Genomic DNA, 26,609 nt, shown 5'->3' with positions numbered 1-26,609 from the left:
CTCTTGTGGCTGAATGGAAGCGAGTCCCCGCAGCAATGTTCCAACATCTAGTGGAAAGCATTCTCAGAAGAGTGGAGTCTGTTATAGCAGCAAAGGGGGGGACCAACTTCGTATTAATTCCCATGATTTTGGAATGAGATGTTTGACGAGCAGGTGTCCACATACTTTTGGCCATGTAGTGTAACAGTATGTCAGGTACACACACATACAGAAAAAAAACATACCTGCTGAAGGTGAGTCATGTGTATTGTATAAGACCGTGCTGCAGGCAGGCGGAAACACTTCCCCTAACAGAGGAGTGGAGCCAGACTGATTTGACTCATCAGTCCCAAGGACAACAGCCAGTCAGAAGTAGTTATTTCTGGTCCATTAGACCAGTCGTCATCAAAATAGTCTATTTTTCTGATACTTGATCTCTCTGTCAGTCTCCAGATCTCTCTGTCAGTCTCCAGATCTTCTCTGTCAGTCTCCAGATCTCTCTGTCAGTCTCCCAGATCTCTCAAGATCTCCACAGCCCTTAGCGTGGTATATTTCGGCCATATATCACAAACCCACGAGGTGCCTTATTGCTATTATAAACTGGTTACCAACATAATTAGAGCAGTAAAAAATAAATGATTTGTCGTACCCATAGTATACAGTTGATAAACCATGGCTGTCAGAAAATCAGCATTCAGGGCTCGAACCACCCAGTTTATAAATGCAGACAATGACTCCTGTTGTGGTTTTACAGTAAGAGATTTTCAAGAGATGTTTCTATGGTTTTTAATTTCCTTTGTTTTATGGTACTTGTTACCTTTTCCTGACCTCCATTTTACACAGACATTCTTTACTCAACCGGCTCTTCTTAACTGCACCTTTATGGCATCAGGCCTACAGTGAGCATTGGCCAATGTATGTTCCTGGACTGGAGCAGTATATTTTTAGGCTGTTGCTGTATGTGTATACCAGGTGCATCAAAGCTACTGTATACTTTAGACTGAAGTGAATTGTGTATGGGATCGAGTAAATATATTTTGCACCTTGGACAGCTATCAAGATAAGACACAAGATATGCTCATGCAATATCCTAACGAACACGGCAACATTTCTTTGGTGTTGTTCGTCATATCCCTTTACCAATAATTCTGAGAAAACCAACCAGCCTTTCGCCAACCACTGGCAGAAAGTAGATCAATGCTTCCCATCAGTCCCTTGCCTCACGTCCTGCCTACGGAACTAGAATGAATGTGATTCAATGTCTATAGTTGTATCATCACCTGGATCATTCCCAGCTGTAGACCGCTTCTCGACACATCTGGTCTAGTGTATATGGGGACAGGGGACAGGGGACAGGGGGGGGGGGGTCTATGAGCAGCTGTGTGCTCATAGAAAAAAAAAGCCCCTCATGCAGGTTTGAGTCATTCTTCCTGCTTCACAGAAATGCTGCTATATACAGAAGTAATTAACCACATAACCACATCATAATAATAGGTCACGTTGTATCTGGTCTTTCGGGGGTCATTGTCTCCATTTTGATTGTAAGGCAGAAGAGCAAACCAATACTCTACTCTGTATGTTGTAAAGGTGTTGCACTGAGGCCTATGTAAGATTATTGGACGCTTGGACTGGAAATAAAACCAGTCTTGAATGATGAAAGATCTCCTCCGTTGGGAAACACACACTACTGATGACCCAATATGGGGCTCACGCGTTTGATCACAATGATTCAGGTGATGATCATCACTGTTATGGTGACATTAATGTAGCTTGTTACCTAAAACAAATTGTCCACAGACGGTATYGCAACGCCATTATKACATGGACATGTTCAGTAAAAAGTTCAGTTGTGAAATTAATCACAACGTATGTTGTTAAGAAGCATTTTATTTGTGTAATAATGTGCATAGCATTATTAGATCCTTATATATACAAATAAATATGTAAATATATATAAAAACATGACTTTCTGTATCAATTTATTTTGTTTGTAACATTTTTATTTAGTTCAATGTCAGCCATATCATTCTGAACCATACCTCATCTACTACATGTATTCAGTCATTGATCTGTGGGGACAGACAGAGAATGTTATTTTTATACCTTTATTTAAACTAGGCAAGTCAGTTACGAACAAATTCTTATTTTCAATGATGGCCTAGGAATAGTGGGTTAACTGCCTTGTTCAGGAGTAGAATGACAGATTTTGTACCTTGTCAGCTCGGGGATTCGAACTTGCAACCTTTCGGTTACTAGTCCAATGCTGTAACCACTAGGCCTGTATATCTTAGACAGTTGTCAGTACAGTAGTTATAGCTTGACCCAGTCAGTCACAGTTTTCTAAGTCTGAAAATAGAAAAGTGGAAGCAATCTCCATTTAGAGAATTTTTTTTTTTTTTTTTTCAGCTACAATGTATTATTTTAGATAACAGAAGTTTGTGTATTATTTTACATTTTACATTTATCTTCCACATGTGTTACAGTTACACAACCTCTGGTTAAACCTCACAGATGAATATGACCATTGAATAAACATGCCGTAACCATAACTATGCATATATTTATGTGACTCAAAAACTAGTCAGCAGGTGCTTTTCCTAGAACCTCGTACAGGAAATGAAAACAATGGATTTCTGGGACACTACAGCATACCCTGTTCAAATCAAATCAAATCATACGTGCGCCGAATACAACTAAGGTGTAGACCTTACAGGGAAATGCTTACTTACAGGCTCTAACCAATAGTGCAAAAAAGGTATTAGGTGAACAATAGGTAAGTAAAGAAATAAAACAGTAAAAAGACAGGCTATATACAGTAGCGAGGCTATAAAAGTAGCGAGGCTACATACAGACACYGGTTAGTCAGGCTGATTGAGRTAGTATGTASATGTAGATATGGTTAAAGTGACTATGCATATATGATGAACAGAGAGTAGCAGCAGCGTAAAAAGAGGGGTTGGCGGGTGGTGGGTGGCGGTACACAATGCAGGTAGCCCGGTTAGCCAATGTGCGGGAGCACTGGTTGGTCGGCCCAATTGAGGTAGTATGTACATGAATGTATAGTTAAAGTGACTATGCATTTATGATAAACAGAGAGTAGCAGCAGTGTAAAAAGAGGGGTTGGGGGGGGCACACAATGCAAATAGTCCGGGGAGCCATTTGATTACCTATTTAGGAGTCTTATGGCTTGGGGGTAAAAACTGTTGAGAAGCCTTTTGGTCCTAGACTTGGCACTCCGGTACCGCTTGCCATGCGGTAGTAGAGAGAACAGTCTATGACTGGGGTGGCTGGGGTCTTTGACAATTTTTAGGGCCTTCCTCTGACACCACCTGGTRTAGAGGTCCTGGATGGCAGGAATCTTGGCCCCAGTGATGTACTGGGCYRTWCGCACTACCCTCTGTAGTGCCTTAAGGTCAGAGGCCAAGCAGTTGCCGTACCAGGCGGTGATGCAAGCAGTCAGGATGCTCTCGATGTTGCAGCTGTAGAACCTTTTGAGTTTCCTGAGGGGGAATAGGCTTTGTCGTGCCCTCTTCACGACTGTCTTGGTGTGTCAGGACCATTCTAGTTTTTTGTTGATGTGGACACCAAGGAACTTGAAGCTCTCAACCTGCTCCACTACAGCCCCGTCGATGAGAATGGGGGGCGTGTTCGGTCCTCCTTTTCCTGTAGTCCACAATCATCTTCTTAGTCTTGGTTACGTTGTGGGATAGGTTGTTATGCTGGCATTTCCTGTTACTACAGGAAATAGGTTCCCATAAGAAATAGTTATTTTAGATTACATTTATGTCATAGTGTCACTCTTTTGCCAAAATTCCATACATTGCTTTGACTAGAATAAAAGCCAAAACATAATTATTCAACTGTGTATGTTCCCAACTGTGTATGTTATCCTCGTCAGTGGAGGCTGGTGACGGGAGGACAGCTCATAATAATGTCTGGAACGGAGCGAATGGAACGGCATCGAACTCATGGAAAACGGTGTTTGATGTATTTGATACCATTCCACTTATTTCCGCTCCAATCATTACCACGAGCCCTGTCCTCCCTAATTAAGGTTCCACCAACCTCCTGTGATCCTTGTACATGTCAAAACAGAACAAAAAAAGTTAGATATTGGGATACATTTGTAGATTACTACATTTTGGAAACCCCCTGAACAATAACATAATGCTCACTCCCAGTGGGAGGGGTAATGACTGGGAGAGAGAGAGAGAGAGAGAGAGAGAGAGAGAGAGAGAGAGAGAGAGAGAGAGAGAGAGAGAGAGAGAGAGAGAGAGAGAGAGAAAGGGGGAGGGGGGAGAGAGAAAGGGGGTGGAGGTTAAGAGGGTAACTAAGACTAAGAGCATAAATACTGAACCCAAAGCACAAAGCACCAAAGGAGAACATCCTATCCACTGAACTTCAAGGAACAGTGATCCACTGCAAGCTTTGTTACTGTCACTGAGAGTCCCTTCATTGGCTGTCTGGCACATCATAGTATCTTCTCTATTACTTTGGGCGACTTTCATCTCACCTTGGTCTCACCATGAGATCTCACCATAGAGTTCTGGTTTTCCTAGTGTTGGCATTGTGCACTGTAGGTGGATGGTGCGTTCCCCTGAAGAAAAGCGTGTCTGTCACCTTCCCTGGAGATGTCCTTAAGAACATGACGGATTTGGAGCTGGCAGAAGTGAGTAGCGGATACATAGAGATGCATTAAATGTTCTAGCTTTTGTTTTTAAATCTATAAACAGATTTAATTTGTCCTGAAAACAAAACATACAGCCCGGGCTGTGTGTGGAGGATTGCTAAAATACGTTTGGTCGAATTGTCCATCGTGTCTCAATGTCATGACTTATAATATAAACCTAAAGTCAATCAATCTAAATGGAGTCATTTCTAATTATATGCAATAATCTCAACATTTGCAATCTCATTATTTGCAATTATCAAAATTATCTATTAAATCTCGTTGCATTCATTATTTCCTACCTCCAGAGCTACCTGAAGAGGTTTGGCTACATGAACGTTCAGCACCGCAGTGGTTTCCAGTCCTTGGTGTCCAACTCCAAGGCTCTGACGAGAATGCAGAGGCAGATGGGGTTGGAGGAGACAGGGACGCTGGACAAGTCTACGGTAGCAGCCATGAAGGCACCTCGCTGTGGGGTACCCGACGTACGCTCCTACCAGACCTTTGACGGGGACCTAAAATGGGATCATCATGATGTTACATACAGGTACTGTGAAGGGGATTATGTGGGACTGGTTTAGGGTTCTAGCATTAGGGTTGGGGTAATCTCACCCACCCAGTGTGGACGAGGTTAGGGTTACAGGTATAGTGTGCGGAGAAGTTAAAGCCAGGTGTGCACAGTGTAACAATGGCCTGGAAATACTATATGATTTATAGTAAACAGAGCAAGTAGCTAAACATGTGGCCGTTAAAGCCTCAGTTGCCTTCATAGCGATTTGCTTTTCTCTCTAGGATCCTGAACTACTCTCCAGACATGGGAGCCTCTCTGATAGACGATGCCTTCGCCAGAGCCTTCAAGGTGTGGAGTGAGGTCACCCCTCTCACCTTCACGCGACTGTTCGACGGCACCGCCRACATCATGGTGTCCTTTGGAAAAGCAGGTAAAGAAGAGCTGCGGTAACTCTACGTTTCACTTTCACTTTTTAAAACATATCTCTAATTTGAAGAATACACATCCAAATTAAATCTTTATTGAAGAAACATGAAAGGAACTAACTGAACTGACCATATTGAAATACATTTGACCCCAACCCTGCATGAAATTAATGGCATTAATTCATTGCCTTGTTATTTTCCAGATCATGGAGACGGCTACCCCTTCGATGGTAAGGACGGCCTTCTGGCCCACGCCTTCCCCCCTGGTGAGGGCATACAGGGAGACGCCCACTTCGACGATGATGAAAACTGGACCCTCGGCAAAGGAGCAGGTAAGCATTGAGGTGTATAGTCAATCCTGGCTGTTTCAGTCAGTCAGTATTTCATGGAGCTAGGTCTCCCCGTAGTGTCCAGTATTTCATGGAGCTAGGTCTCCCCGTAGTGTCCAGTATTTCATGGAGCTAGGTCTCCCCGTAGTGTCCAGCGTTTCATGGATATTGGTCTACCCGTAATGTCCAGTATTTAATGTAGCTAGGTCTCGCCCTAGTGTCCAGTATTTCATGATGCTAGGTCACCCTGTAGTGTTCATTTTAAGCATCTTATTGACTGAGATTGAACTGAACTATGTGCCTCTGCCAACATCTCCACATCATCTGTAGGATTGAAATCTTGAGCTGCAGTGAACCATCTTATTATATGTATTTAATCATGTTTGACATAGCTATTGTTATCCCAATAAATACATCACTTTTTTTGTTCTAGCTGTGAAGACTAGCTTTGGCAACGCAGAGGGTGCTCTGTGCCACTTCCCTTTCTCCTTCGAGGGCAAGGAGTACTCCACCTGCACCACAGAGGGGCGCTCTGACAACCTGCCCTGGTGTGCCACCACAGCCGACTACGGCAGAGACAAGAAATTCGGCTTCTGTCCAAGTGAACGTAAGATTGATAGTTAATACTTGAGAGGAATGATTGGTCAGAAAGTCTTTTAGACAGAGATTGCTTTGACATGCCTCTAATTATATGCCCCCTGTCTCTCTACCTCTTTCTCTCCCTCCCTCTTTCTCTCTCTCGCTCCCTCTCTCCGTTTTCTCACACACAGTTCTGTACACATTCGACGGAAACAGCAACGGCAAAGAATGTGTGTTCCCCTTCGTGTTCCTGGGGGAGACATATGAAGGTTGCACCACGGAGGGTCGCAGTGATGGATACCGCTGGTGTTCCACCACAGACAACTTTGACAAGGATAAGAAATATGGCTTCTGTCCCAACAGAGGTGAGGGAGTATCACTGTCACCACTACCAGACCTGGGTTCAAAAAGTATTATTTTTCTTTCAAATACTTTGAATGTTTGATTGATCTTGTCTGGAGAGTCAGATGGGCGGGGTTTGCATTTTTGGGACTATTCCAATGGTTCCATTGCTCCAGGAAACCTCAATCAAGCACAGCCAGAGAACACAAATAGTATTTGAACCCAGGTCTGATTACTGTCACACATACATGAATCACTAGCCTGCCTTCAGTGACACATGTTCCCTAATAGTGTTGTGTCTGTGTTATGACAGATACGGCTGTGATTGGTGGAAACTCTGAGGGAGAGCCGTGCCAGTTCCCCTTTGTCTTCCTGGGGAAGAAGTATGACGCATGCACCAGCGAGGGACGGGGAGACGGCAGGCTGTGGTGCGCTACCACCGGCGACTTTGACGCAGACACGAAATGGGGCTTCTGCCCAGATAGGGGTGAGTGACATAGACAATGTCAGTGCACCTACCATGCTGACTCAAACTGCTGGCTCGGATCATTTACTTTCAAATTGCCCTTTCCAGCACGGTTCTTGGTATATGCATAACCAGGCTAGCGCAGTATAGCTCATCTTGGTTCAATAGTGTGGAAAATGTATATTACTGTAGGTGCACTAGCCTGGTCACAGATCTGTTGTCTCCTTCTATAGCCTGGTCCCAGATCTGTTGTCTCCTTCTATAGCCTGGTCCCAGATCTGTTGTCTACTTCTATAGCCTGGTCACAGATCTGTTGTCTACTTCTATAGCCTGGTCCCAGATCTGTTGTCTCCTTCTATAGCCTGGTCACAGATCTGTTGTCTACTTCTATAGCCTGGTCCCAGATCTGTTGTCTCCTGCTATAGCCTGGTCCCAGATCTGTTGTCTCCTTCTATAGCCTAATCCCAGATCTGTTGTCTCCTTCTTATAGCCTGGTCCCAGATCTGTTTGTGCTCGAGCCAACTCCATTACTGTAATTTTACAGCCAAACATGACATGGATTGACGGGTAGTTGGCGTGATAGCAGACTTGCACTCAGGCCATAGGTGCACACTACAACTGACTTAATGATGTGTTTCTACTCACCCTCTCCTCTCTCAGGCTACAGTCTGTTCCTGGTTGCGGCCCACGAGTTTGGTCATGCCCTGGGTCTGGACCACTCCAACATCAGAGACGCCCTCATGTATCCCATGTACAGCTACGTTGAAGACTTCTCCCTGCATGAAGATGATGTTGAGGGCATTCAGTATCTCTATGGTATGATATTATCACAATATGACATGATTACACAATATCCCTAGTCTGGTCCTAGATCTGTTTGTGCTTTCTTGACTGACAACGACCATAGGGGTTGGCAAAACAAACAGACCTTGCACCAGGCTGCAATATCATGTGAATAGCACAGAATTCACAACATACATACATACAACAACGCAGTATTTCCCTCTATCACCACAGAGACCAGTTGGTAATGGAACAACAATGACAATAGTTAAGTGTTGTTCATTTCATTCATTGCATTCCTTCCCACTATCTTCCCACCCAGGATCCAAGACAGGCCCTGACCCCACACCCCCTGGGCCCACCATCCCTACACCTGGTCCCAGCGATGAGCCTGAGCCCAACACCCCGACTACCACCACTACCAGCCCCACCACTACACACCCTGTGGACCCATCCCAGGACCCCTGTCAGATCAACAAGTTCGACACCATCACAGAGATCGATGGAGACCTGCACTTCTTCAAGGATGGGTGAGCAACCTTTTTAAAAAGAAGGTTGCTTTGCTGTCCGATAGTAGAACCTTTTTGAGGGCTTTGATGTTAAATGGGTGTTGTGCCCCTTTAAGAGAGCACAAGAGTTGTGAGATAAGGGAGAGATAACCGAAGAGAGATAGAGGATAGAGTTATGAGTTAAGGGAGAGATAACCAGAGAGAGATACAGGATAGAGTTATGGGCTACGGGAGAGATAACCGGAGAGAGATACAGGATGGAGTTATGAGCTAAGGGAGAGATAACTAGGGAGAGATAACTAGCGAGAGATACAGGATAGAGTTATGAGCTAAGGGAGAGATAACCGGAGAGAAAAACAGGATATACAATGTAAGAGTACAGGACAGAATGTAAATAAACAAGCCAAGGATTCACATATTCCTTACACTGGATTACCCTTTTACTACTAAGAACAGCTACACCACAAGGACCATCATGAACACTTTTTGGTTCATTATAGTACAATTTCTTCTGACAGTATAGCCCATTATCTTATAATGTAGAAAATAATTATACATTGTTGCTAATTTCCTAATTGTGATGTTTTTTGCTGATCCAACAGGCAATATTGGAGGCTGTCAAGCAAGACAGACGGTGGACTGAAGGGTCCGTTCTCCATGTCTGAGAGGTGGCCAGCTCTGCCAGCCGTCATTGACACGGCCTTTGAGGACCTTGTGACAAAGAAAATCTACTTCTTCTCAGGTAAACAGAATTCTGATTTTTACACACACACACACACACACATTTCCCATCCACACACACACACACACACACACACACACACACACACACACACACACACACACACACACACACACACACACACACAGACGACATCACTCTAAGCTTCGTCTCTGTTATCCCTCAGGCACCAGGTTCTGGGTGTATACAGGACAGAGTCTCCTGGGACCCCGCAGCATTGACAAACTGGGTCTGCCCTCTACTGTAGAGAAGGTGGAGGGAGCACTGCAGAGAGGGAAAGGCAAGGTGCTGCTCTTCAGTGGAGAGAACTACTGGAGGTGAGTCAAGTTTCAATGTCCTGTATACAAGTACAGTGAAATGCCTTTCTTGCAAGCTCTAAAACACAAAAAATGCAGTAATCAATATCAATTTAGTACTAAAAAGAACATAAGGTAGAACAAAAACCAGGAAGAAAAAAAAAAAAAGTTCAGGAAGGAGGGTGTGTTGAGATAAGGTTGTGGGTTCAAGTTCTGAAGGGATTGTCATCGTATACACATACTAGAAATGCATGCACACACTGTATTGTAAATTGCTTTGGATAAAAGTGAGTGCTAAGCAGCAGAATATTGTTATATAAACTATATTATCATAACCTAGAAAATACTGATCTAAAATGTAACTAGAAGATGATCAGGATCAGAAGAGCTCAAGGAAGGGTTAAACTTATAACTATTTACTGGATCTGTAGGTCTGTGTTTTGTAATAACCAAACCAAATGTATCTGATCCTTACAGGCTGGATGTGAAGGGCCAGAATATCGACAAGGGATATCCCCGCTTCACAGACATTGTCTTCGGGGGTGTTCCCAATGACGCTCATGATGTCTTCCACTTCAAGGGTAAATATTAAATTATTAATTTACTCTGTGTGTAGACCTTTAAAAAGGGCCTTATTTTATTCTACATGAAGCAAAGAAATATTACAGCAAACTGTCAGTTTAGTTTGTACTTTCTTATCAAAGTTAGACACATTACAATCATGTTATAACTCCTCATAACGTATTGTGATTGTTTCTACTCTAGGCCACATCTACTTCTGTCGGGATCGTTTCTACTGGCGAATGAACTCTAGGAGACAGGTAGACCGTGTGGGATACGTGAAGTACGATATCCTGAAGTGCACCGACTCCTCCAACTACCGCTACTGAGCTACTTTACCCATAGAAATTGATATAGTAGAATGAGTATCCCCATTCAAGTCAGTATTCCGTGACGGTCTAAGGGGCCATCTCGGTTCTAGTATGTCTATTTCTATGGCACTGTTTCTGGGCTGAATATTTAAGAACCTTTCCAACAGGATGTTCATTCTTAGCCTGAGTCCCAGATTTGTTTGTGCTGTCTTGCCAACTTACTGCTATGCCATTCTCTGTCTCCCCTGAGGCTATAAAGGGGGATCTCTGATGTGAGAATTATGCAGATGAGTGCTTGTGGTACTGTTGGTGTATGGGGTGCCGTTTGTAAAGTTGAAACGACGCCCCACTTTGTGTGCTTTGTAAGATGGTGAAATATTGCCCCCCGCCCAGTTGATTCAGGTCAAACCAAATGATACACATGTATGGGCAATTTCCTTCTAACTGTGTGAGTAAATGGGTTCATTGTCCTCTAGTCTAGGGTCCAGAGACAGATAACCACAGCCCTGAAATAACGATTTCAGCACCAGCAGATCCGATTCACAATCTGTTGGTGCTTAAGCCTATCTGCCTGGCGCAGATATTTTTGATGAGCCATGAATTTGTATGTATATTACCCTCTGGTTTTATTTTTGTGTTCAACAATGCAATGTTGGTTTATTTGGTGTTATTTTATATTTCTGAACTGGCTCAAAAGCCATGTATTTTGCACTGGATGTCACGCAATGGTGTCTCCATCACTTTTAAGTTATTTTGTAAGTAAATCAATGTTTTGTATTAGAACTGGAAATTCAATAAACAAATAGCACTTCATTATTAGTTGTTGTCATTTTAACTATATAGCTAACTAATCATCTTGTGCAGCTGTCACCAAGCCTCTTCCTCTCTGCTGTCAACACAATGAGGTTCCGCATAATAGTTGAAGCTATGCCTGTTTTTTGTTGTTGAATGTCCACACAGCTGACAGAGCCAAACATCCAGCGTAATTAGGTGCCACTGCCACATTATAACAAATCCAAGTAAATAGATGCATTGTAACATCTAACCATAGTTATACAATCATCAAGATGCTATTTTACAATTGTAAGAAGCAGCTTGATGCAACATCGTAAGAAGCTCGATATTACACTTGATATTACTGCGCTGCTCATAGTCAAATTCTGTAATACGTCTTCCTCTGGAAACAATAATCCTATACTTTCCCCAAACATCTAAATATACTCTTAATTATATTTATTGAATATAATCGTTTAATACGATTAATTGGGGGGGGGGAAGCTGCCCTTAACACAATGAAAATGCAAGGAGCACATTTTAAAGCGGCTTCCACTTTAGCAAAACAGAGAAATAAGATCCGGTTTGTCGAACAGGAAGCGAGGAGATACTGATGGCGCCCGACTAGAATGGAGTAGCAATTATCGCGTACAACTTCTTATACTGTTTGGCGTGTCTACTAAGTCATAAACGAATTCAACTCGCAATACACGGTAAGTAAAAATCCCACAGGATCTCGTGTTATATAGATAAATTAATTACATTTTCTTCAGGAACGAGCGTTGGGCGATCTGTTTTTGCTGAGGCCCTCGAGGCCCCACGCCTTGGTAGGTTCTATAATGCCTGAATGCAAAACGAAGGCTTGGCGGAAAATGGCGGAGCAGGCAGGAGGGAGGGCAGCTAGGCTTGTTTAAATCAAAAAGAGGGGTCGTTGTTAGCTACACGCTCGACTCCAGGTGTGTTTAGCTAGAGTTGACAAAATAAAAACGACAATAATGGCTATATTTGACCTGTTATGCCACCGACCTTGTTGCATGTGTTGTGCAACCTCATGTTAGCAGTATTACATTACCAGGATCTGACTGGCTTATCCAAGAACGAACGTTAGCTGGCTAACTAACCTTGCTGTCTTCCTAGCAAAGCTGCTATTACTAGCTAATTTAGCTACTAGCTAGTAAACGTGGCTTTCACTTTGGCTATCTAAGCACACAGAAGAAGAAACCAYGTCCAATGTAGTCAAGTTACAGTTAGCCATGTAGCTAACTAGCTGGATAACTACTGCATGTTAATCAGTGATATTGTTTACCTTCACACTCAAAGACCCACAGAAAGGAGTCCCGTTCAACAAAGCACCCTCACGAATGCTACTCTAGAGAAACACCTATAAACTGATATGCAATAAGCTGCAATTCTTAAAAAAAAAAAAAGGTTATTTCACACAATCAATATCCAATTAAAAGTACACTCCCTGTGAAAGAATAGGCTAATGCCAGAAGATGGATATTTGATAGACGTATTATAGTTGAAAACTGCTATCTATCATCAATATAGATGTGTCTAGTGTGACCATGACTGTCCTAAGGAAGGAAGGACTAGTGTGACCATGACTGTCCTAAGGAAGGAAGGACTAGTGTGACCATGACTGTCCTAAGGATGGAAATGGGTCAGATGGCTCGAGAGTTAAAAGCATTATGTTGACAATGCCAAGGTTGTGGGTTTGATTCCCTCACACACGGAACATGTCACCCAGTCTCTTTGGATACTGAAGTTCCCTCTGGGGAAAATGAACATTCAATTCTAAAAAGCGCTGCTATGGACCATATTATTTTCTATACTAGATGGAAGGGGAGATAGAGGTGGAGAGCAGCAGTGATGTGGGTCCGTCAGGGTCCAGGATGGAGGAGCCGTCGGAGAGCGGTATGGGCATGGAGTCCTCAGAGGCCATGTCTGCAGACAGCAGTGATGCAGCGGCCCACCATGCATCCCAACATCACAGCCAGCACCACCACGGGCACGGTCGCCACGGACACGGTCACCACGGCATTGCCCCAGAGTCAGACTGCCACGTGGGACAGAGCTCAGAGGGGGTCCTGGTATGAACAACAACACTATCTGAACTGTTCAGAATCATCCAATTTTAATGCTATGTAACATACAAGAGATACTTAATGGTACAGTGTAATAAAGTCAAAAGTAATACACTTAAAGCCTGTGTGTTTGTAATGATAATCATAGTACATTTTATAAAGCACTTTTTCAAGGATCCAATGACGTCTATGTTTGATTGTCCTGATAGGGGCTCTAGTGATTTGGTAACACTTTTATTTCGGATAGTCCCAAATAGATGGTTTGTAGATGTTCAATAACTGTCAACAACATTTCAACTAACTATCTACTAACCTTAACCGTTATCCTAACCCTAAACTTAACCCTTACCCTTATTCTCAACCTAACCCTAACTGTAACCATAACAAGCAGTTGCTTATCAACAGATAGTTTGTTGACAGTATGACCATCTGTAGAGCATCTATATGGCACTATCCACATAAAGTGTGACCTTAAGTTTTAGTTAGCCTCCATGCCCATGCCTCTCACCCGTGTTTCTGTTTCCAGGTGTTCCTACCAGAGACTAGCTCCAGTACGGATGTCACCCACCACAGGGCCACCGTCCACCTCCCAGACTCTTCATCTGTGGCCCAGTCCACCAGCGTCTCCACTGTAACGCAGTCCATCCTGGTGTCTGGGTCAGCCCAGGTGAGGATCTCTAATATTCAAGCGCACCTTGGTTCACCYCCATAGTACTCTTCTCCCCCCAAAACATTTTTTTACTGGTATACTACACTCTTTTCTTACTAGCATTGATTTAGCTAATAGCTGTGTTTCTTTTAGATTTGACTTGGATTGACCTGTATAAAGGTATTTTACCTACCTTAGTTGAATGTCACTGATCGTTAGTCGCTTTGGATAGAAGGGCATGTAGCCTAGTGGTTAGAGTGTTGGGCCAGTAACCGAAAAGGTTGCTAGATCGAATCCCCAAGCTGACAAGGTATACATCTGTTGTTCTGCCCCTGAACAAGGCAGTTAACCCACTGTTCCTAGGCCATCATTGTAAATAAGATTTATTTCTTAACTGACTTGCCTAGTTAAATGAAGGTTAAAAATACATTTAAAAAACGTCATACCATATATTATATTACAGGTGATGGTTCACTCCAGCGCGGCGGTGTCTGACTCGACAGCCTCCACCTCCTCAGATCTGGGATCAGCCATAGACAAGATCATAGAGTCCACCATCGGACCCGACATCATGAACGGTGAGGGAATGAAAAACATTTTCCCCCGAAGGGAATTTGATTCCTATCAATCGTGAAAATATATAAAACATTAGACATAAACGTAACAATCAATGTCAGTACAACATACGCCATTCAGGTAATGTAATCTGTCCATCACAGTCAATATCTATGTATCATTGTTGTCCAGGTTGTATAGCAGTGACCAGTGCAGAGGACGGCGCTGCAGAGACCAGTGAGGGTCAGTATTTGATACTACAAGGATCAGATGATGGTGAGCTTTTCTCTCACAGGCTACAGGAACTAATTCCGCTTGTGTACAATAGTTACAAAAACTCTCCGCTCGTTGCTAGACAATTAAAATGCTATTAATGCAACGTGCTAATAAAATGTTGCTTCAAAAGTAAATTAGTTTTTTTTTTACATAGGCACAATAGTGTTTTAATGTTACGTGTTAGTGAGAATGCTAACAGTAACAAAATATTTTTTGTTACTTAAGTGTCGAAGGGAAACGAAACATTCCAAAACTGCCTTCTGGAATCAAATACAGCTGTTAGGTTCTAAATATCAGAGTAAGAACTCGACGGACTCTTATGAAAGCATAAATCAAGTTTAATCAAAAGAAGACAAAATTCACACAAGCACTGATATTTAACCCTTTCTCCTATGCTGAGTCTCCTCCTACACGTCTGAACAGCCAATGCATCTCTGTTGCTAGACAGAACCTTTCGTGATATCTGTTCTTCCTCACTTCATCTGACCTGATCTCTGCCTCAAAGTGCAACACTCCTCCCCAACTCACGGCTGTCATGGTGACTGGTACCAGACTGTGTCTCTTCTCCTTCCAGAGGATCTCTGATGGCTAACAGTAACATATCCTGACGGAATGTAAACGGTATACATTCCCCTCTTTCCCTCAGTGAAAGGAATAAGTATATTTCATGATTTCGTCATGAAGCCAACACAGCCATGGCAGGTTGAACATCATGTTTTTGTATTCTGAATAAACTATCCCTTTTAAAGATGGTATAGTGTATTTTTGAAACAAGAACACTTATCTGTACAAAATATCATTGGTTGATTGGTTTGACTTGATTCGGTACACCTGGAGCGATGGACRTTCAGGAGAATGGACATTTACACAATGTAAAGATAGAAATGTATTGTGTAGATCAAATGAAGAGTTTAATTTCAAAAAGCTTTATTTATATCAGGAAATGTTGGGCAAATTAACGTTTGTTGTTTAAAGAACTTATGAAAGAGATGTTTTTTCACCATCTTATCATGGAATGGGGTTGTTCAATGACGGACAAATAATCATGTTTTGTTGCAAAACGTTATATATCCCACCTCACTCGCAGAGAAATGGGTAGTACTGCTTGATTTTACAGTCAAATGTSACAAATAACTACACTTTTAATAAAGACCTGTACAAACGATACATTTTGTGACATCAATATACACTGAGTATACAAAACATTAAGGACACCTGCTCTTTCCATGACATARACTGACCAGGTGAATCCAGGTGAAAGCTATGATCCCTTATTGTCACTTGTTAAATCCACTTCAATCAGTGTAGATGAAGGGGAGGAGACGGGTTAAAGAAGGATTTTTAAGCCTTGAGACAATTGAGACATGGATTGTATATGTGTGCTATTCAGAGGGTGAATGGGTAAGACAACGATTTAAGTGGCTTTGAAAGGAGTATGGTAGTAGGGGCCAGGCGCACCAGTTTGTGTCAAGAACTGCAACGCTGCTGGGTTTTTCACGCTCAACGGTTTCCCGTGTGTATCAAGGATGGTCCACCACCCAAAGAACACCCAGCCAACTTGACACAACTGTGGGAAGAATTGTAGTCAACATGGGACTGCATCTCTGTGGAACGTTTTCAACACCTTGTAGAGTCCATGCCCCGGTGGAATGAGTCTGTTCTGAGGGGGAAAGGGGGAGGTGCAGCTTAATATTAGGAAGGTGTCCTTAATGTTTTGTACACTCAGTGTATATATGAGATATTTTTTTAAATAAAACATTTATCAATACAGTAATATGAGATCATGTATGTAAAGTATTTACGTTTGACATGTTAATCATTTAGTAGATGCTCTTATCTAGAGYGACTTAGTTAGTGCATTTATCTTAAGATAGCTAGGTGAAACAACCACAAATCAAGGGTTCCATATAGAAACTTATGAGAATGGTTCTTTATTTAACCTTCAAAAAGGGTTCTATAAAGCGCCAAAAAGGGTTCCGCTATAGTTACAAGCCAAAGAACCCCTATCTGATACTATTTAGAACCATTGTTTTGTGTACAGGACACAAACATTCCGTTTCAGCTAAACAATTGATATATAGCGTTTTGCAACAAAACCCCATTTTAATACACATCTAAAATCTATAAAAATAAAAAATCTGAAAACAGTAGTATTTTTACGCACATGAAGGTACGCATAAGCAATTATTTCTGATCAAAAAACACAAATGTGAAGAATGTGTGTATGTCGCGTTTTGAACAGAAGCTCTAAAGAAATGAATGTCATATTGGATTAGTTGAGCATCACAACTTATTTATACTTCTCTGTACAAAAATATCATTCGTTATTTGGTTTGACTTGATAATGTACACCTGGGGCAATGGACATTCAAGAGAATGGACATTTACACAATGTTCAGATAGAAATGTATTGCGTAGATCAACTATAACTGTCAGGATAGGATAGGAGATTGTATGTGCTCTATTCATTCTATTTCTATATCCAACATGCAGTTCCAGATACATCCCTGCCATTAGTGAAGGCAGCCAATCCAACATGCAGTTCCAGGCACAGCCCTGCCATTGGTTGAAGACAGCCAATCCAACATGCAGTTCCAGATACAGCCCTGCTATTGGTTGAAGGCACCCAAATCAATAGTTTCAGAAAAGGAGTCACTTCCTGACATCTGTATTCAGATAGTTGTAGTCACCTCCAAAGTTACTATTTGTCCCCTGGAAAGATAATTACTTTCCACAAAGCAGAGTTAAAACTAGAGTTATCCAGGTTTGTACTAGACCCGGACAGAGAGTTACTTTCCACAAAGCAGAGTTAAAACTAGAGTTATCCAGGTTTGTACTAGACCCGGACAGAGAGTTATTTTCCACAAAGCAGAGATACTAGAGTTATCCAGGTTTGTACTAGACCCAGACAGAGAGTTACTTTCCACAAAGCAGAGTTAAAGCTAGAGTTATCCAGGTCTGACCAGTGTGGTTTCTCCCTCTTCTATTGTAGCCCACACGTCAACCTCGGCCCTGTCCAGCCATCACCGCATCACCATCGAGGCTCTGGGAGAGGGTCCTACCTCCACCTGCCACGACCAGGGAGACATGCAGGGTATGAAATATGCAACGTATGCCAGTGGGTTGCCATGAAAGAACATTGAAACATAGAGATTTCAAATGAATGCTGTCCCTTTTTTTTCATACAATGTTTTATGACATGCAAGATAACCTGCACCGTGACCAGCCAGACCAGCCCTCTGGCAGCCACTACCCAGACCATGAGGACCAGGACAACCAGCACTCCCACGCATCTCAGTACATGGACTGTAGCGGTGGAGACGCAGACAGACCAGACCAGGTAAGGGGCAGACACGATTTAGGTTTTTTGAGTCACGTCTGAAAACACAACCTTTTAAGTCAAGGATTTAATTCTTATTTTAGAAATCCTTCTTGTTTTATCTCCTTTATGGCTTTTCAGTTTCTTTTATTCCGTTGTTTTACGGTAAAGTGTGTAACATTTTTAAATGCAGTTTTAAATAAAGTTTGACTATTTGATTTGACCAGACTGGAGAGTCGTCCTCCTCGTATGTAGACGACGAGGAACCTGACCAGATGAGGATCTCGTCCCGGTCTCTGTCCCGCTTCCCGGAGTACGGTGTAGTCGACAACTCTGACCAGGACCTGCGGGGGTACGTGGAGGGTAGCGGAGCCGCCGACTCYAACCCCTCGTCCCCCGGCATTCGACGACGCCACTCTCACTATGTTGTGGACTGCAGTGCGGGGACGGAGGTGTACATGGAGTGTGAAGAGGATTTGAGGCCGCAGCACTCTCAGAGCTACATCGACAGCAGCAGCAGAGCTAACCACTCCCAGAGTCACCGTACCCTACAGCAGTATGTGGAGTTTGTTGCTGCAGATTCAGAGCAGCCCGGTTGTTCCAACTACCAGGATCAGGAAGGGCAAAGGGAGGACCCAAACAAGAGCCCAGACCAGAACCAGGGCCCAGACCAGAACCAGAACCCAGACCAGCCACAGCACTCTGACCAGCAGCAGCCCCAGCACTCCCACTACATGGAGACCACCAGCAGCAGCACTGGCCCAGAGGCCTCCCCGGGCCGGTACACTGGGATAGGGGAGGGAGGCGAGGGCTCCTCCACAGACCACCACCACCCCCAGGCAGACACTGTGGGNCAGACCACCACCACCCCCAGGCAGACACTGTGGGATCAGACCACCACCACCCCGAAGCAGACACTGTGGGATCAGACCACCACCACCCCGAAGCAGACACTGTGGGATCAGACCACCACCACCCCCAGGCAGACACTGTGGGATCAGACCACCACCACCCCGAAGCAGACACTGTGGGATCAGACCACCACCCCGAAGCAGACACAGCAGGCTCAGCAGAGGCTATGGAGTGCACAGAGAGCCAGCCTGGCCCTTACATCAGCAGCAGTGGGACCTACTCCTCCCGCCTGGAGCCTGACGTTGAGGGGGCCCCTGAGCCTCAGTGGTCCCCCAGTCTGGGGAGGCCTTTCAGGGGAGAGGAGGGTGGCATGGTGGGGGGGTCTAGATCTTCAGCCGGGGAGGAGGGGGGGGCTGGAAGAGGACCAGGGGTCACCGTCCCCCACACCATGGCTGAACTGGAGGAGATGATGGAGGTAGTGATCGTTCAGCAGTTTAAGTGCAAGATGTGTCCCTACAAGAGCGTCTCCAAAGACACCCTCATCAACCACATGAGAGACAGGCACTTCAAACCCACAGGTCAGTACATCCCATCTAGAGAGAACTGAGAGACAGGCACTTCAAATCCACAGGTACAGTAGCCCCATCCCACCCAGAGAGAACTGAGAGACAGGCACTTCAAACCCACAGTACAGTAGCCCCATCCCATCTAGAAGAGCTGAGAGACAGGCACTTCAAACCACAGGTACAGTAGCCCCATCCCACCCAGAGAAACTGAGAGACAGGCACTTCAACACACAGGTACAGTAGCCCCATCCCATCTAGAGAAACTGAGAGACAGGCACTTCAAACCCACAGGTACAGTAGCCCCATCCATCTAGAGAGAGCTGAGAGACAGGCACTCAAACCCACAGGTACAGTAGCCCCATCCCATCTAGAAGAGAGCTGAGAGACAGGCACTTCAAACCCAAGGTACAGTAGCCCATCCCACCTAGAGAAGTGAAGACAGGCACTTCAAATCCACAGGTACAGTAGCCCCATCCACAAGAGAGACTGAGAGACAGGCACTTCAAACCACAGGTACAGTAGCCCCATCCCCAAGAGAGCTGAGAGACAGGCACTTCAAACCCACAGGTACAGTAGCCCCATCCATCTAGAGAGACTGAAGGACAGGCATTCAAACCCACAGGTACATAGCCCCATCCCATCTAGAGAGACTGAGAGACAGGCACTTCAAACCCACAGGTACAGTAGCCCATCCCATCTAGAGAGAAGAAAAGACAGGCACTTCAAACCCACAGGTACAGTAGCCCCATCCCATCTAGAGAGAACTGAGAGACAGGCACTTCAAACCCACAGGTACAGTAGCCCCATCCCATCTAAGAGAGCTGAGAGACAGGCACTTCAAACCCACAGTACAGTTGCCCCATCCCATTGAGAGAGAACTGAGAGACAGGCACTTCAAACCCACAGGTACAGTAGCCCCATCCCATCTAGAGAGAACTGACCAGGCACTTCAACCCACAGTACAATGGATAGCCCCATCCCATTCTAGCGAGAACTGAGAGACAGGCACTTTAAACCCAAGGTACAGTAAGCCTCCCCATCATCTAGAGAGAACTGAGAGACAAGCACTTTCAAAACCCACAGTACAGTAGCCCCATGCCATCTAGAGAGAACTGAAAGACAGGCACTTCAAACCACAGGTACAGTAGCCCATCCCATCTGAGAGAGAACTGAAGACAGGCACTTCAAACCCACAGGTACAGTAGCCCCATCCCATCTGAGAAGAACTGAGAGACAGGCACTTCCAACCCACAGGTACAGTAGCCCCATCCCATCTAGCGAGAACTGAGAGACAGGCACTTCAAAAACCACAGGTACACAGTAGCCCATCCCATCTTGAGAAACTGAGAGACAGGCACTTCAAACCCACAGGTACAGTAGCCCCATCCCATCTAGAGAGAACTGAAGACAGGCACTTCAACCCACAGGTACAGTGCCCATCCCATTCTAGCGAGAAACCGAGAGACAGGCACTTCAAACCCACAGGTACAGTAGCCCCAATCCCATCTGAGAGACATCTAGAACTAGGGCAACTTATCAAGCACCCCCAAGGTGTTTCTTTACAGTGCCCATCCCATCTAGAGAGAACTGAGAGACAGGCACTTCAAACCCACAGGTCAGTACATCCCATCTAGAGAGAACTGAGGGAAGAAAGACACATAAACATACAGTACAGGAGGCAGCCATCTATGAATGAATCACTAGTATTGATCTTCAGTTTAGACATCTGAGGGAAGAAACAGAATTCAAATGGAATCAAACTTTATTCATCCTCAATTGAAATAATTAGATTAAAACTATTTATCCTCAGCTGAATTAATTAGATGACAACTTTTATTTATCCCCCTGGGGAAAATAGACTAATACAACCTTTTTATCATTTACCGAACGTGCGCTCTGCCAACGAGGCCTGTATGGAATATGATCAAATAAAACGAGATAGTGCTTTATTAACTCCTAAACTGAGGTTCTGTGCTCCACTAGAAACTAAAAGGAATATGGCTAAATCAATCCCCAAAGGGAAAAATTGCATTTGATTGAGCTGATTGATGGTCCTGAATGGAATACAATGATCTGATTGGTGGTGTGCTGTGTGACTTCCAGGTGGCCCCCCTCCTAAGAAGCGTGGTCGGCCCAGGCGTAGTGATACGTTGGCCTGTCAGCAGGCTGAGGTGAAACCAGAGCCACASCCTGAGGAGCCAGAGGACGAAGACATCGTAGATGCTGGGGCCATCGATGACTCTGAAGGTACGTTGAGATCATGTTCAATTTTTTTTTTTTATATAAGCACTTGTCACAAGAAGCCGATAGCAGGTCGGTCGGTCAGCTGGACGGTCAGCCGGTTGGTCGGTTAGCCGGTCGGTCGGTCAGTTAGCCCGTTAGCCGGTCAATCGGCCGGTCAGCTGGGCAGTCAGTCAGTCAGTCAGTCGGTTGGTTACTTGGGTGTATGGGCAAGTGGTCGATTTGGGATTCACACACTCACTCTCTCCCTCTTTTCTCTCCAGAGGACAGTGACTATAACCCAGCAGATGAGGACTGTAGGGGCAGACAGCCTGCCCTGCTGAGACAACCTGCCCCTCCTCCCTGCTCCTCCACAGACCGCCCCCGACGCAGGGTGGGACGCCCCAGGAAGTTCACCTACACAGAGGGCAGCTACAACTGCAAGGGTGGGTACTACTGTAGGAACAATACACTCGCCATGCTCACATTCAACGAATAATACGCTCAGCTGTTTCTGCACGTCTTCTCAATTTTTAAGTGAAGGCTTTTCCAAAGATCACTGCAAGAAGACAATTGTGTGCTGTTTTCATTCACTAAGCTGTTATTGAATAGGTTTCTTATGCATGAACTCTGCTCTGTATTTCCCTTGTTTCGGCTGAGTACAGAAGCTGAGGGTGCATCCAAGCAGCGTAACGGGAGTGGGGACCCTCAAGGCTCCGAGGAAGCCAGTTCCTCAGGCCTGGGAAACGGACCAGATTCCTTGGCCAATGGAAAAGCAGTGGAAGCCGGCATCAGCCAGTCAGACTCTGAGAACAAAGACCCGTCACCCAATGGGAGGCCGGAGGAGGCAGAGTTTTTCCCCAGGAAACGAGGTCGACCCTCCAAGCGGTTTCTCAGAAAGAAATACAAGAAGTACATGAAGTAAGACTCATTGTTACGGACACCTGAAGCGAGCTACTGTATCTCTGAATACCTGTATCGTACTGTCCTGTGATAGCCTGGATTTTGACATTTTACATTGTCCCTTCCAGCAACTATGGTGGTTGCGTACGGCAGAGATCTGTACTGTTGGAAAGGATATTACATGATGTAGCCGCATACTGAGATCTTCTAACTAAATACCTTCACTCCCCCTACCGGTCTGTATCACCAGGTATTACACGTCTCTGAATCCCCTTCTGAGGCCTCACAACTGTTGGATTTGTGGCTCTCGCTTCCTGTCCCAGGATGACTTGAGGTTCCACGTAGACTCTCACCAAGGAAACGACCCAGAGTGCTTCAAGTGCCTGCAGTGTAACTATCGCTGCAAACGATGGTCCTCGCTCAAGGTGAGTGGGGCCGGGGGCATACAGTCCGATCAGTCAGTCAAATGTATATAGCCTTCATTACAGCATTTATTGCAAATGAATTACACTGCTTCTTTAATCATTGAATCAGTCTTCAGTTTTTCTCTTGTATCTCAGGCCTAGTCTGTTCCCTGTACTGTCTGTAATAACCACAGTGGAATGGTAAGAGCCTGATTTCTCTGTTGTGTTAAACAGGAACACATGTTTAACCTCACCAGGGGCACAAGGCCGTGGAGTTTGAGGGTGTGACTTACAGGCGAGTGTGTATAGAGGTGCTCATCGACCTTCTGGCATAACAATAGGACAAGTTGTCCCCAACAGCACAACACGTTACACGCACACACCACCAACCAGCAGCACACAGCACACCACACCCACACAACACCACACACAACAGGCAGTTTAGTAACCGCAGTACGTGACGCGGGCAGTTGTTCTTGCCTGACCCATGTGAATGTGGACATTCAATGTGAGCGATTCATACAATTCACAATCCCAGAAAAAAAATGGAATAACTTTTTGTTTTTTTGTTTTTTTTTAAGCTGGAGATGATCGAAGCTTAATCGATTTTAATTATCAATAAATCATTCGCAACTCGCAGTAACTTATCTTTTGCATCCTTCTACAGAAGAACAAAGTCTGAGTCTGTTAAGTATTCACGTTTTTATCTATAAATGGTTGAGTTACTATAGTTGGCCAACGCCTGATGACTTTATTCTATGCCAGGTCAATCCCATTTAAAAACATGTTTATAAACTGAGTGAATATCTTGTTTTCATGCCATAGCAGGTTTGATGAATCTGTATAAAGGTTTTAAACCCGATATATCTTTGTTTTTTAATCCATAGGAGTCGTGTGGTCTGCTGTACAGGCAGATGTATTTTGTACAGGTTGGTTTGCTCTACAGTTCAAGTGTGGTCACGTCGGGTCTGACCTAAGGTTAGTGTTGTCGTTCCGTGTCCAGTGTGGGTCTGGTCTGACTTCGTCGCAGGTATCTAAGGTGTTTTGTCGTTCCAGGTGTCGTTGTGGTCTGTCTGCTCTCGGCAGGTATCTAAGGTGTTGGTCTTCCGCTGTGGTCGAGTGTGGTTCTGGGTCTGCATCTCGGGTATCGAAGGTGTTTGTCGTTCCGCTGCTCCAGTGTGGTCTGTCTGACTCTCAGCAGGTATCTAGTGGTTGTCGTTGCCTGGCGTGCGTGTGGTCTGTCTGAGTTCAGCAGGTATCATAAGGTGTTGTCGTTCCGGTCCAGGTGTCTGTCTGCTCTCAAGCAGGGTATGTAAGGTGTTGTCGTTTCCGTGAGGTGGTCTTGTCTGACTCTCAGCAGGTATCTAGGTGTTTCGTTCCCGGTTGTCGTGTGGCTCTGTCTGACTTCAGCAGTAATCTAAGGTGTGTCGTTCCGGCGGTGTCGCAGTGTGGTCTGTCTGACGCTCAGCAGGTATTCTAAGGTGTTGTCGTTCGCGTGTCAGTTGTGGGTCCTGTCTGCTCTCACAGTATGGCAAGGTGTTGTGTCCTGTCCCGTGTGGTCTGTCTGCTCTCAGCAGGTATCTAAGGTGTTTCGTCGTGTCCGATGTGTCTGTCTGAGCTCAGCAGGTTAATCTTAAGTGTGTCGTTCTGCTTCGTTCCAGTGTGGTTGTTGACTCTCCAGCAGGATCTAAGGTGTTGTCCGTTCCAGTGTTCGTGTGGTCTGGCTGCTCTCAGCGGTATCTAACGGTGTTTCGTTCTCGTGTCAGTGGGTCTGTCTGACTCTCGCTGGTATCATAAGGTGTTGTCGTTTGCCGGTCAGTGGTGGTTGTCTGACTGCTCAGCTGGTATCTAAGGTTGTGTCGTTCCGCCGTGTCCAGTGTGGTCTGTCTGACTTCAGCAGGTATTAAGGTTGTTGTCCGTTCCGCGTGTCGAGTTGGTCTGTCTGATTCAGCAGGTTCTAAGTGTTTGTCGGTTCCGTGTCAGTGGTGGTCTGTCTGACTCTCAGCAGGTATCTAAGGTGTTGTGTTCCCGGTGGTCCAGTGTGGTTGTCGACTCTTAGGCAGGTTCTAAGGTGTTGTGTCCCGTTCAGGTGTGGTTTGTTCTGACTCTCAGCGAGGTTCTAAGGTGTTTGTCGTTCCAGTGTGTTCTGTCTGGACTTCGGGTATCTAAGGGTGTGTGGTTTCCAGGTGGTCTGTCTGACTTCGAGGTTCTCGAAGGTGTTGTCGGTTCCCGGTCCAGTGCGGTCTGTCTGACTTCAGTCAGTATCTAAGGTGTTGTCCGTTCAATGTCCGTGTGGTTCATGTATGATCTCAGAGGGATCTAAGTGGTTGTCGTTCCCCGCTGTCCAGTGTGTCTGTCTTCTGACTCGCAGATTCTTAATTTGTTGTCTTCAGTGTGGTCTGTCTGACTCTTCAGCAGGTTCTAGGTGGGTTGTCTTCAGGTTGTGGTTGTCTGCTCTTCGCAGGTGTATCTAAGGTTTGTGTTCCCGTGTCGTGAGTCTGTTGACTTCGCCGGTTCTAAGGTGTTTCGTTCCCGTCGTGTGTCTGTCTGACTCATGCGCGAGTTCTAATCGGTGTTTCGTTCCAGGCAGTTGTGGTCTGTCTGATCATCAGCAGGCTATCTAAGGGTGTTGTCGTTCCCGGTGTCGTGTGGTCTAGGTCTGCTCTGCAGCAGGTATCTAGGTGTTGTCGTTCCGTGTCCGTTGTGGTCTGTTGCTCTCGCAGGTATCTAAGTGTTGGTCGTTTCCCGTGTCCGTGTGGTTCTGTCTGCTCTTGCGCAGGTATCTAAGGTGTTGTCGTTCCCGTGTCCAGTGTGGTCTGTCTGCTCTCAGCAGTATCGAAGTGTTGTCAGTCCGTGTGGACCCCAGGTTTGGCGTGGTCTGGCTGCTCTCGCAGGTTTCTAAGTGTTGGTCGTTTCCCGTGTCCAGATAGTGTCTGTCTGTCTCTCAGGGGCAGGTTTCGAAGTGTTGTCGTTTCCGTGTCCAGTGTGGTCGTCTGCTCTCAGCAGGTATCTAGGTGTTTGTCGTTTTCCGTGACCAGTGTTGGTCTGCTGCTCTCAGCAGTACTCTTAAGGTGTTGTCAAGTCGTTGACCGTGTGGTCGTTGGGCTCTCGCGGTTTCTAGGTGTTGTCTTTCCCGTGTTCCAGTGTGGTCTGTCTGACTCTCGCAGGTTTCTAAGGTGTTGTCGTTCCGTGTCCGTGTCGGGTCTGTTCTGACTCTAAGCTTGGTCTCTAAGGTGTTGGTCGATTCGTTGTCCAGTGTTGGTCTGGTCTGACTCTCAGCTCGGTATCTAAGGTGTTGTCGTTCGTGTTTCCAGTTGTGGTTCTTCTGCTCTCGCACGGTATTCTAGTGTTGTCGTTCCGTGTCCAGTGTGGTTTGGTGACTCTGCTCGAGGTATCTACGGTTGTTGTCGTTCCGTTGTCCGGTGTGTCTGTTGACTTCAGAAGTTTAAGTGTTGTCGGTTCCGTCGTCCAGTGTTGGTTCTGTTGACTCTCAGCGGTATCT

The 26,609-nt window shown here is 45.1% G+C and overlaps 1 protein-coding gene across 1 annotated transcript in view; it reads left to right on the top strand.

The window, feature by feature from the left end:
- Positions 1 to 4,351: 4,351 nt before the first annotated feature.
- Positions 4,352 to 26,609, top strand: part of LOC112073799 (uncharacterized) — a 43,801-nt gene continuing 21,543 nt past the window's right edge. Inside the window, 30 exon segments of the mRNA XM_070440282.1 lie at positions 4,352 to 4,648; positions 4,957 to 5,195; positions 5,441 to 5,589; positions 5,788 to 5,916; positions 6,347 to 6,520; positions 6,684 to 6,857; positions 7,148 to 7,321; positions 7,961 to 8,116; positions 8,406 to 8,613; positions 9,195 to 9,334; positions 9,501 to 9,651; positions 10,108 to 10,211; positions 10,396 to 10,451; positions 11,877 to 11,948; positions 13,115 to 13,369; positions 13,890 to 14,030; positions 14,476 to 14,590; positions 14,760 to 14,843; positions 17,836 to 17,937; positions 18,050 to 18,183; positions 18,390 to 19,001; positions 19,037 to 19,592; positions 21,684 to 21,827; positions 22,085 to 22,246; positions 22,466 to 22,721; positions 22,954 to 23,128; positions 23,342 to 23,389; positions 24,194 to 24,260; positions 24,874 to 24,921; positions 25,070 to 25,124. Coding sequence (XP_070296383.1) covers positions 4,505 to 4,648; positions 4,957 to 5,195; positions 5,441 to 5,589; positions 5,788 to 5,916; positions 6,347 to 6,520; positions 6,684 to 6,857; positions 7,148 to 7,321; positions 7,961 to 8,116; positions 8,406 to 8,613; positions 9,195 to 9,334; positions 9,501 to 9,651; positions 10,108 to 10,211; positions 10,396 to 10,451; positions 11,877 to 11,948; positions 13,115 to 13,369; positions 13,890 to 14,030; positions 14,476 to 14,590; positions 14,760 to 14,843; positions 17,836 to 17,937; positions 18,050 to 18,183; positions 18,390 to 19,001; positions 19,037 to 19,592; positions 21,684 to 21,827; positions 22,085 to 22,246; positions 22,466 to 22,721; positions 22,954 to 23,128; positions 23,342 to 23,389; positions 24,194 to 24,260; positions 24,874 to 24,921; positions 25,070 to 25,124 — 5,024 coding nt within the window. The 5' untranslated portion in view covers positions 4,352 to 4,504.

This window comes from Salvelinus sp. IW2-2015, unplaced genomic scaffold (genome assembly GCF_002910315.2).
Source record: "Salvelinus sp. IW2-2015 unplaced genomic scaffold, ASM291031v2 Un_scaffold2371, whole genome shotgun sequence".
Lineage (NCBI taxonomy): Eukaryota > Metazoa > Chordata > Actinopteri > Salmoniformes > Salmonidae > Salvelinus > Salvelinus sp. IW2-2015.
The sequence above is the reverse complement of the archived record's forward strand: the minus strand, read 5'-3'. Positions and strand labels throughout refer to the sequence as shown.